At 40.6% G+C, this 12,162-nt stretch overlaps 1 protein-coding gene across 41 annotated transcripts in view; it reads right to left on the reverse strand.

Annotated features, from left to right (window-relative positions):
- Positions 1-294: 294 nt before the first annotated feature.
- The window catches only part of RIMS2 (regulating synaptic membrane exocytosis 2), a 614,217-nt gene continuing 602,349 nt past the window's right edge, over positions 295-12,162 (reverse strand). For 40 of the 41 annotated variants that reach the window (XM_047088894.1, XM_047088906.1, XM_047088888.1 and 37 more), the window contains 5 exons: positions 8,690-8,831; positions 4,005-4,117; positions 3,091-3,192; positions 941-1,080; positions 295-513 (listed from right to left, as the gene is read on the reverse strand). In XM_047088894.1, the coding sequence (XP_046944850.1) occupies positions 295-513; positions 941-1,080; positions 3,091-3,192; positions 4,005-4,117; positions 8,690-8,831 (716 nt within the window). The remainder of the gene's footprint in view (positions 514-940; positions 1,081-3,090; positions 3,193-4,004; positions 4,118-8,689; positions 8,832-12,162) is intronic. The other variant, XM_047088923.1, reaches the window with a different exon arrangement.

Here is a 12,162-nt window from a genome sequence, read left to right on the forward strand (position 1 = left end):
GTTGCATGAAACTGACTGATTCTTTGAGATTAATCCATGGCTTCAGATTGGACCAAAACTCGAGTGTTATTGAACTCCAAACCTGATAGTTCTTCATAACTGCTCTTTCACCTGAGGGCCATCTTTAGGGCACAATGTGTGCAACTTCCTCTGAGAACACAGGATCGCTTTGTATCCCTAGAAACAGGCTCAGAAGACACAACATTAAGCATGCAGTGTTACCAGGGTTTGCGACCTGTGATTTTTTTTATTTTTTTTGTAACGCTGGTTGCTATGACAACAGTTTTACAGCTGCTATGAACGAGAGTAAGAAGGTCCGGTTGAACTTTCCAGAGATGATTGGGAAGCTCTTCTTGTCAGAGGGGCCAAGGTTGGATCTACTAGGGAGGAAGGAGGGAAAAGTTTGAACCATCCAATCACCATATTGGATAGCTCCAGTTCATCTAAAAGTATCTGGGCCACTCCCATAAAGGATTTGTGATCCATGCGGCCATAATCTCCCCAGACAATGATCTGTTGGCAAAATACAAAGGAGAGTAATGTCAGTATAATTACGTACGTGAAAACTCGTAAACTAAAATACATTGAGTTAATGTGCGGATATCAAACGTTAAGTTAAAGAGTTGTATTTTAATTGCTGGGATAGTTGTTTTTAACTACTAGAACCCAAAGGTACATGAGGACAAGTGTACTCGAGTGTTACGATCATAAGCAGTCCAGGGAGATCGGAGTCTGTGTATGATGGGGCTTTGCAAGTCTCTAGTTCACTGTGAAAGAAACAACAGCATCTGTGGCTTTATAGCACCAGCCACTGTTGGGACGCTTCCAAGAATTTCGAGTGTGGGCAACCGAAAAGAATGCAATAAGAAGATATGGGGGTGCAAGGTTTGACTCCATGAAAATACTTTCTTATGTAGGGGATAAACAATTCAGTAAATACCTGTAAAACCTTCCCTTGGGGACTTTCTTCAAAAGATAATAGCTGCTGGTAAAGGGGTTCCAGCGTTTTTCTTGCCACCTTTGTTTTCTTTTTGGCTATGCAGACTCCATTATCTAACAGATACACCTTTACGTATGGTGCTTGAGAAAGAAAACATAGAGGGGAGAGTTAAGCGATGAGCCATGGTTATGAAATACTCAACTTGCACGTGACATCTACAACAGCTTAATTTTAGACTGAAAGAGCCAGCAATCAAAAGTCACCAGTCTTTCCACACTGTGTCAAAATCATTAGACAAAGAATAGGTGTTTGTTTATTTATTTATTTATTTATTATAAAACTGCCATTCAAGTAGTTTTAGGCAATATTAACTCAGAGGCTACTCTGAGTTGTTACTATTATACCATCAAGTGGTTACATAGATTTAAACACTGTATTAAATAAGGTGAACTGCTTCTAGTCCCTAACAATATTCAGGAGAGACGTCTTGTTCAGTCTTTCATCTGTCAGGACTTAAATCTAATTAAATGTGCTAGAAGCTATATATTGTTTTAGAAATAAATTATAATATAAATACTATAGTTTATATAATAATATAATATAAATTTTATAAATAAAAACCATTTATTTATTATTCCAAGGGGTTTCTTTGTTTGTTTTTATTTTTTGGTTAATGTTTGTTTATTTTCGACAGAGAGAGACAGAGCATGAACAGGGGAGGGGCAGAGAGAGAGACACACACAGAATCTGAAGCAGGCACCAGGCTCTGAGCTGTCAGCACAGAGCCCGACGCGGGGCTGAACTCACGGACCATAAGATCATGACCTGAGCCGAAGTCTGACACAACCGACTGAGCCACCCAGATGCCCCAAAAGATTTATTTATTGATGGTGGTGTGGGTACAAGATAGCGGTGGGGCTTGATGTAATATGTTCACATTAGCTGGGAAGAGTCAACTAATTATGAATTCCATGGCTTGAGATGTGTCTGACTCTTCATAAAAGCATTTTCAGGGGCGCCTGGGTGGCTCAGTAGGTTGAGCGTCCGACTTCGGCTCAGGTCATGATCTCACGGTCTGTGAATTTGAGCCCCACATCAGACTCTGTGCTGACAGCTCAGAGCCTGGAGCCTGCTTCAGATTCTGTCTGTCTGTCTGTCTGTCTCTCTCTCTCTCTCTCTGCCCCTCCCCTGCTCATTCTCTCTGTCTCTGTCTCTCTCTGTCTGTCAAAAATAAACATTTAAAAAATTTTTTAAAAATTATAAAAAATAAAAAATAAAAAAATAAAAGTATTTTCATGCACATACAAATTATGATATTCTTTATAGCAGAGTGGGTTGACTAGTTCCAAGACTTTTATAAACACAATTGACTTAATCGCTCCTGCAAGGTTGTACAATAGGTAATACACATTATAATTTAGAATTTCTGGAAGGATAGGAAGGAAAGTCAATAAATTCAAAATTACAGTTCAATCAGTGGAGGTGCTGAGGTGAGAAACCAAGTTTCAGAACCTTTACTAATTGTTCTACATAATAGATCTCACGTTCTGTACATCTGTGCACGATGTATCTGGAGTCTGTGTCATTTTTCACGGCCCCAAGCACCCTAGATGATGACATTTCAGTATGAAATACGTGACGGCACAATAAAAACTGACAATGGTGCCTCTCTTTCTTTGTACAATACAGAAAGTAGAAGTTTTCTAATTAGAATGTCCTATATACAAAAGCTTTTGCTACTTTGGCAACCTGTATCTGTTTTTACTCTAATTTCAGGACTTTAAGAATTCCTAAGGAGAATTTTGAAGCTCCAGAGAAAGTAAAGAATAACACAAAATATCAGCTAATCAGAAAAAGAACTTCTTATGTACATGTTGTACAAAATAAATTATCTAAGTGTGGTAGTTTTTATTTTGCAATGGTTTCTACTACAAATGTACTTATTTAACAACTTATATTAGCCCTACCAGACCACTCTAACTGAATGCTCACTTAGGATCAACACACAGACTAGTACAGATAACAGACTCCCTTATTATTAGTATCCTTAATTATCTGAAAACCAGGTTTTCAGCATCTAATCAAAAACAAAGTCTCTGAATTGAAAAGTAATGGATTGCAAATAATAGAAGCATGTCTTCTTTTATTACCTGGCAGTGTCTTGGAACCTGGTTTTACAACAAGGCCACGAGCCCGAATGATTTCCACCTCCAATTGTCCCTTTTTGTCCATCATTCCTACCTGAATGTCACCTAAGGACATATGAGGAAGAAACAGACAGGCCTTAGTGTACAAATGCAGTAAGAAAATGCTTGTGTCCAAAGACCTTGGTTTTAGATCATTCCGTCATTTCCCATATAGTTTCCAAAATTCAACTATATTTAAAAATTTATCAATGATATCTTACTTTGTTTTTTTATTTTCTATTTTTTAATGTTTATTTATTTTTGAGACAATGTGAGAGACAGAGGGCAAGCAGCGGAGGTGCAGACAGAGGGAGACACAGAATCTGAAGCGGGTTCCAGGCTCTGAGCTGTCAGCCCAGAGCCCAACGCGGGCTCAAACTCATGAACTGTGAGATCATGACCTGAGCCGAAGTCGGACGCTTAACTGACTGAGCCACTCAGGTGCCCCGATGTTATCTTACTTTAAAAAGCATATTTAGGGGCGCCTGGGTGGCGCAGTCGGTTAAGCGTCCGACTTCAGCCAGGTCACGATCTCGCGGTCCGTGAGTTCGAGCCCCGCGTCAGGCTCTGGGCTGATGGCTCAGAGCCTGGAGCCTGTTTCCGATTCTGTGTCTCCCTCTCTCTCTGCCCCTCCCCCGTTCATGCTCTGTCTCTCTCTGTCCCAAAAATAAATAAACGTTGAAAAAAAAAAAAAATTAAAAAAAAAAAAAAAAAAAGCATATTTAAATGAAGTGGAAAAATTGGTTAAAATTTTTTATTGGTAAAATAAAAATACTTACTCCTATTGACAATACTGTTCGAGACTCTATGAAATCAGAGAATGTAATTTTCAATAATCCAGAAGAGAATCAATAAAATCACAAGACAGAAATTCTTACCCATTGCAGGTGTAGCCAGAGTCTGACGCCCCACTAGCTGGGCAGGGCCAAGGCCATCCAGAAAATCACTGAATTGGCTATCGGAGGCCAAGCGGACGCCAGGGAAGATCAGACTAAAAGCAAAAGAACACATGAGATTAAACCCTCAACCCATTTACTCTCAGGCAGCTCGGGTTTCCCTCTTGCCCCCTTCTGTTACTGCCGCTATTTTCCTACTTATATTAATTGGATCCCAACACCCAGATCCACCTCCCATGGCTCTTCCTTTCTTCTTCTGTAGCGGCCCATGTGTGTCACCAGAAGCACCTGTCACACTGGATTGCAGGCTGCTGTGTGTGTGTCTTTCTTTTCCTTGTCTGGAGGACATGGACTGTGATTTCTAGCAGTAACACCGAGCACCTGCTGAGCACTTACTCCACAACAGGCACTGTTGTATTGAATCCTCTTAGCTACTAGGAGATCGATTTTAATATCTAACCTGTTTTATAGATGAAACGTCCAGATCATTCCCATCAGTACATGAACATACTGTTATTCTTCCACCTTAAAAAAAAAAATCTTCTACCTTAAAAAAAAAAAATCCCTTTCAAAAAGAAGAAGAAGAAGAAGAAGAAGAAGAAGAAGAAGAAGAAGAAAAAGAGAAAAAGAAAAAGAAAAAGAAAGAAAAAAAGGGGCACTTGGGTGGCTCAGTCGGTTAAGCATCCAACTTCGGCTCAGGTCATGATCTCATGGTTTGTGAGTTCGGGCCCCACATCACGTGAGCTCAAGTCCCACTTCAGATGAGTTCGAGTCCCACTCTATGCTCTGCACTCCACTCTCTCTCTCTCTTTCTCCCTCTGCCCCTCACTCACTCATGCTTTCTCTCTCTCTCTCTCTCTCTCTCTCTCTCTAAAAATCCCTTTCCTCACTCCACTTCTTCTGTTGCTACCTACCACCCCATTTCTCTACTCAAAACTCCTTGGGGGAGTTGACTCTATCGCTATCTTCAATTTCTTTTTTCTTGTTCTTTCTTGAAACTCTATTCAGTTTTTCCTTGCTCTCTTGCTTGCTTTATTTTTCTCCACTCTACCAAAATTTCTCTGACCAAGGTGACCTAAGGGCCACAGTGGTAAGCCCAATTGTTAGTACTCGTCTATGTAACACATTAGCGGCATCTGGCACAATCAAGCCCTCCCTCTTCCTTGAAACATTTTGTCCACTTTGCTTCCCAGATCCTCTAGTCCTCTGATTTTCCCCTTTGGCCACTCTGCTTCAGTCTCCTTCACTGGTCCTACCATGAAATATTGGGAGCTCGATCCTTTGACTTATTTTTTTCTGCATGCCCCAATCTCCTTGGTAATCTCATGAAGTTTCATGGTTTTAAATGCCATCTATGCTGATATGGCCTAGATTGACATCTCCAGCTTGGACCACAGACCTGCATTTGATCTGCGCTGTCTACAGATCTGCTTGGATGTCTAATAGACAACTGATACTTAACTTGTCCCAAACAAAAAGCCAAATTCTGTTCTTCTCAGAAGATTCTCATCTTTTATTTTTTTAATGTTTTTATTTGTTTTTGAGAGAGAGAGAGAGAGCACATACATGTGTGAGCTGGGGAGGGGCAGACAGAGAGGGGGACAGAAGATGTGAAGCAGGCTCTGCACTGACAGACTGACAGCAGAAAGCCTGATATGGGGCTTGAACTCACAAACCATGAAATCATTCCCTGAGCTGAAGCCTGAAGCTTAATGGACTGAGCCACCCAGGCACCCCTTAGGGAATACTCATCTTAAATAGCAAGTTCATTCTTTCAATTGCCCAGCTTGAGGTAAGTCTTTCCTCTTTGTTATGGACTGAGCTGTGCCCCCCCACCCCCCACCCCCAACCAATGCATATGTTGAAGCCTTAACCCTCAGTAAGACATAGTTGGAGACTGGGCCCTTAAAGAGGTAATTAAGGTTAAATGAGGTCATGAGGGCAGGGCCCTAATCTAACATGGCTGGTATCCTTGTAAGAAGAAGTAGAATGGAGAAAAATAAAGCAAGCAAGAGAGCAAGGAAAAACTGAATAGAGTTTCAAGAGAGAACAAGAAAAAAGAAATTGAAGATAGCGATAGAGTCAACTCCTTATAAGAAGAGACATCAGGGGCACTCAGCAGGTTAAACGTCTGACTCTTGATCGTGGCTCAGGTCAGGATCTCGTGGTTCGTGGGTTCGAGCCCCACATCGAGCTTTGTGCTGACAGTACAAAGCCTGCTTAGGATTCTCTCTCTCCCTCTCTCTCTGTTCTTCCCCTGCCTGGACTCACTCTCTCTCTCCAAATAAGTAAATAAATAAAAACATTAAAAAGAAGGAGAAGAATAATAGGAAGAAACATCAGGGGTATGCATGCATAGAAGAAATACCATGTAAGCACATGCTGAGGAGGAGGCCATCCGCAAGTCAAGGAGAGAGGAGAAACCAAACCTGATAACACCTTGACCTTGGACTTCTAGCCTCCAGAACTATAAGAAAATGAATTTGTGTTGTTTAAATTATCCAATCTTTGGTATTTTGTTAGGGCAGCCCTAGCAAACGAATACACCCCCTTTCTCTCATCACTTACATCAAATATATCAATTAACTCTTATTGGCTTTACTGTCAAAATACATCCAGAATCTGTCCTCACTAATGATACCACTGTGGTCTAAGCCATTATTTTCTATCGTTGGTGTTACTGAACAGCCTTCAGAATGATCTCTCTGTGGCCAAATTTACTTTCCACCGCCATGGCAATCAGAGTGATCTGTTAAAATGAAAGTCAGATGATGTCAGGACTCTGCTCAAATCCTCTACTGGTTTCTAATCCCTCTCAGGGTAAGAGCAAAGTCCTCACAATGATATATAAGACCATCTGAGCTGTCCACCCTGCCCCCGCTGTCTTAATTCCTAGTCTGTTACTACTCCTGCCCTTAGTCTGCCGCGCTGTCCTTCCCACTGCTGATGCCAGGCGAATGCTGCCTCAGGGCCTCAGCACTGCTTCAGCCTGGAATGTTCTTCCCTCAAATGTCCATATTCTTCAAATCTTTACTCAAATATGTCCTTTTCCCTGTCTACCTTACAAAAAACCTATGCTTACCCTCTATCGTCTCTCTTCCTTTCCTTCTTCTCCTTAGCACTTACACTATCTAATCAACTATATACTTTACTAATTTTCCATATATATATATATATATATATATATATATATATATATTCCATATATTCCATATATATATATATAAACAACTTTGCTTATTTTTTGTGCATCTTATCTATTGACTGTAAATCTGGTGAGGGTAGGGTTTGTTTTTCGTTTTATTTTATTCTGTATCTCCAGCACCTAGAACCATGTCTGGAATATTGTAAGCACTTAATGAATACTTGTTAAGCTCAGGTAATTCAAACGAAACTGAGAAAAACTTGCCCAAGTTTCTACAGTACCAAGAAACAGATGAGAACTTAAGCCTAGGTGGTTCTAAAGCCCATGGTCTTAACGACTAACTGATTTTGGCTCCCTTGTATGAATTCTATCCCTTACTCAGCACAGTGCCTAGAGCACTGGAAGGCATGAAAATATTTATTGAGTGAGTTTATGAGTATTCATCCCATTTTTCCAATATTATATAAACAGCTGGGGCGCCAGAGGCCCCAGTCTGGATATTTTTGTGTCCCTAACAGTATCTACCACAGCACTCTGCAATGATGAGAGCTCAATGCACATTTTCCACTTCATTCTCCATCTAAGACTTCCTTGATGAATACCAAATTGATTTCTGCTGCCAGCCTTAATTCCCAATACAGTTAATCCAAATATTTTGATGTTTCTATAAGTATCCCATATAACCTTATTTAAAAAGGTATGGAGACCATACACATCTCTTGTATTTTATATGATCTTGCTACACAAACGGTCCCTGTGGCATATCATCGATAATCGGCCAGCGGCTCCTATGGTAACATGTCTGTGAACTGGCTACACACATGTTGTCTGAACATCTGATGCTCCGTGGTGATGACAGAGTGGAGTCAGCAAACGCCACCTTCCTCTAGTGGTGTCCTTTAACACACCCATCTCTGGATCCGCAGTTGCTAATTATCATCAATTTGTCGGTGACAGGGCTACACAATCTTGACAAATGCTTTAAAAATATCTCAGATACAGCTGATTCAAGGAAAAGCTATATGCTAACTACATAAAGGAGAGGCTCACCAGCTTACTTTGTGGCATTACATCGGTCTGAACTGCTTGTTATTTCGTGGAACTAAGTATGTATCCGGCGTTCTATAATTTTTAGTAGTAAGAGCCAAGATTTTAAAAATTAGCATTGCTCATGTGGTGTGGCACGAGGGCTTATTCTGTCTTATTCCTTCTCCATATTATGTCAAGCGAGGGCAAACTTTCATGTGCCTGTGTTGTGACAGTCACATTTTAGCGTCTCGCTGTTAAAGCAAGACACTTTGTCCCCAAACCTATCTCCTTTGATATAAAAAGCCACATAGGTCACATTTCTCAGTGGCAGGTGAGCAAAAAAGAAGTCCTCCTCACAGCAAATCAGCCAGGGAACGTGAAAGTGACGCTGTGGAGTGTGTGAGTTAGCTTCTGGGAAAGGGCAGAGAGTGAGACAGAAGATGGTCTCAGGCAAAGGCACGGAAGAGACGCGCGTCACGCTGGGCTCACTCACTTTCCTTCCGAGCTATAGCTGTTCATGCTGCCGTCCGTAGATTCTCGGCTCGCCTGCCGAGTCATCCAGTTCCTCATTTCCACAGCCAGGCCCGTCTCTGTACTTCGCTGGACGGTGCTCCGGAGCTTTTTACCGCCGGCTTCTGCACAGACAGAAGACAAGAGGCATGACAGTTGTGCCACCACCATCTGGTAGCAAATCATAAGCAGCCAACGTGGTGAAGGTCCTCAGGTGGAAAGAACTGCGTAAAACACAAAGTGCTCTCATTAAGGAGACAGAGAGAAAAGGTATTTGAAACAGTGTCTGGTTGAGTGGGATGAAGATATTCTAAAAAGTCTTCAAGAAGCACAAAATACTGCCACTAAAAAAATACTGTTGTTTTGTTTCCGTCTAAAGCAGTGTTCAAATCGGTAACAAGAGGAACATAAAGTTTCAACCTAAGGAAAACAAAATAAGCTTTGTTTTCATCCGTAGTATTTAAAGGCAAGGTTGAGTTATACCTGTCTTTTTTTTTTTTTTTCTTTCCTTTCTTTTGATCATAGTGAAGAGATTAGGGCTTGACTTTATTTCCAAAGAATAGGTCATGGGTTAACCTCAATTCCAGCCTTCACTTTCATACAAAAACCTGATTTTGTAGAGTGATCGATATTAGAGGGCAAAGAAAGCCAAATAAGGGAGACAGCCTCTCTGATATAGTTTCCCATCTGTTGGTAACTTTCAGAGACTCTCAAAGGGAACACAACCCCCCCCCCCCTCCCCGGCAATACCAGGTGAAAAGAGCTTTCTAATTTGGAGTCATGGGTAGTCATGTCCTCAGGCATCTTCAACAGCTTGAATATGAGACTTACTTAGAGCGGCCAATTGGAAGACCAAACAGGAAACTGAGTCAGGGACCACAGATGTGACAGAGTGTGCTAGTGATTTGGAGAGGTCAGGGAGGAAGGAGCTTCACAGACAGAGTGGGATTTTAGCTGGGCTTGAGAGACGGGCACACTGGGACCTAAGAGGCAAGAAGGAAGTGTTTGGGGCCAAGGGAAGGGCATGGACAAAGGCATGAAGAAAGGAATGACCACGGGCAGTTAAGAGATGGCACAAATAACCAAAGTATATTGAAGAGCAGTGGTAGGAATGTGTAGTAGAGAGATTACTAAAGGTGGGGCAACAGGGTGACGGTCCAAACTATTTGTATTAATTTATTTCTTGTCGGGACTAAATATATATCTACACTGACCATGCATACCATTAGATTTTGGGGGACGATAAGCTCTTTTAGCGCCTCTATTCATAATTTCATTTTAGATCGATAAACATTTGCTGATATTGACTGTAACTTCTTGAAATTTCTCTCACCACGCCTCTTAGAATATTTGCTCATCATTTTGAAACACTGCTTTCAACTTCATCTATTCTCCACTTTCAATCTTAATGTAAATCAAAATGCTCTAAAAAGTTTATATCACATATCAACTATGACCGATCTACAACTCAGTTCCGTAATCCAAGGCTGATATTTTAGAAAATCGATGGTAAACATGTTGTACTGATATGAACTATAAGACATTCTAAAGCATCCCTTCTTACTGATGAGGGAAGTCTCTTCTTTACAGAGACATGTTAGTTAATAAATATAAAAGGACTGATAAAAATGTTACATGACCAATTTGCAACCTCCAAAGCAATAAATGATTCAGATAAAGCACATCAATGGATGCTAACAGCATTAGATGAAAGGATATTCGCATTAGCGCCCCCACCCAAAATCATTTCATAGTTTAGTTCTACTTGTTAAAGGTAAACACGTTCTTTAAAACTGGGAAACCAGACATGTATCACCATCCTAATTAAGTGATCAAACTCAGTAGCGCTCATAGTGGGACAATCATAATGTACCTCCTGATATAACATACCTAGTACCTCGTACCACCTATCGAGTTATTCCAGACAAAAATACACAATCTGTTTCTAATCAGGTCTTTGGAACCAATTTATAGCTTTCAAAAACACAAAGGATAGAGTAAAAGATAAATGATACAATAAAAAAAAAATTAGGCAAACCCAGAACATGGGGTTTTGTTCAAGAGAATTGGCTTAGTCTCTTTAAAAAGTTAATATCGTGGGGGAAAAAAAAGTTAACATCATCAAAATAAACAAACTAACAAGGTCAGGGAATTGGTCCAGATTTTAAAATATCACAGAGATATAACCATTAAATGCTATGAGTATATTTTGACTTCTTTTTGGGAAAAAATAAAACAAGAAATACTAAAAGCAACATTCTAAAAGCAATTTAAGGACAAATAGGGAAAATCTGAACATGAATTGGATATTAGACAGGACAGGAAAATAGTTAATTTTCCTAATAATAATGGCATGTATTATAAAAATTTCCTTATCATTATAGATATATGAGGAAGTATTTAGACCTGAAATGTTCTACTGTCTGAAACTTGCTTTCAAATAGTAGAGCAAAAATGCACATATCCACAAAAAAGGGAAAATGTTTTTTTAAAAAAGAGTAGGGATGAGGAAGAGACTCTTGGTACTCATACATTTAATATTTATGACCATTTGACAATGATCCCCAAATGGCTACACCTAAAAGTCATACAATTCTGTCCAGGGGTGAACTGGAGTCATGGAAGGTGCCAGGCTGTTGTTCAAGAGCCCAGCCAAGGGCTAGGATCCTGGCCTCTCCGTGTGGCATCCGTAAGATATATCACCTCCAAGTGAGACGTACCCCTTCAGTGAAGCTGGAAACGTGGAATGAGGATATGTACAGGAACACGACTTTCAAAGGAAATGAGATTCCTACAGGACACACAGCCTTTTGATATCGGTCTCCACCACAATTAGAGTAACTTGAAAACCTGCTATTACAGGTTGATGAGGACCAGTGACCATTTGTCAAAGAACAATACAATGAGAGTGTAATCCTCATGTTTACAGACTGCTTTTTACCTGCATTCTCTGTAGAACAACTCTAACAGTCCCCATTTTACAGACACAGCATCCATGGGCCCTGGCAGCTTACACAAGGTGACAGAACTAAAGTTTATACACAGTTCCCTGACTCCTGATTCTCTGCTTTTTGCGGATTTATTATCAGAATACAGCCAATGGGTAGCCTGCACGGAAGACCCTGTTAGAAGCAGCTGGTGAGGTGGAAAGAGTGGGGCACGCTCAAGGGGTCAGGCCCTGGGGTCAGACTGGTTCTCTTTGAACCCCCACCTAACCACATACAAGCTGGGTGACATCGAGCGAGTTACTTACTCCCTCTGACTCAGTTTTCTCAACCTGTCTAATGGCAGAGACAATAATGCCTACCTCATAGGATTTTTGTGAAAATAAGAAAAATAATATATTTAAAGTGCTTAGGAAAGTGCTTGATACACGGAAAATCTTCAATTAATGGTACTGTTGTTACTACGACTACCAGGTAGGGAATCAGAAAACATGTTTTCTAGGCCAATCTC

Source organism: Lynx rufus, unplaced genomic scaffold (genome assembly GCF_022079265.1).
Source record: "Lynx rufus isolate CCGP_SWC_20201006 ecotype Redwood Valley unplaced genomic scaffold, mLynRuf1.p SCAF_26, whole genome shotgun sequence".
Taxonomy (NCBI): domain Eukaryota; kingdom Metazoa; phylum Chordata; class Mammalia; order Carnivora; family Felidae; genus Lynx; species Lynx rufus.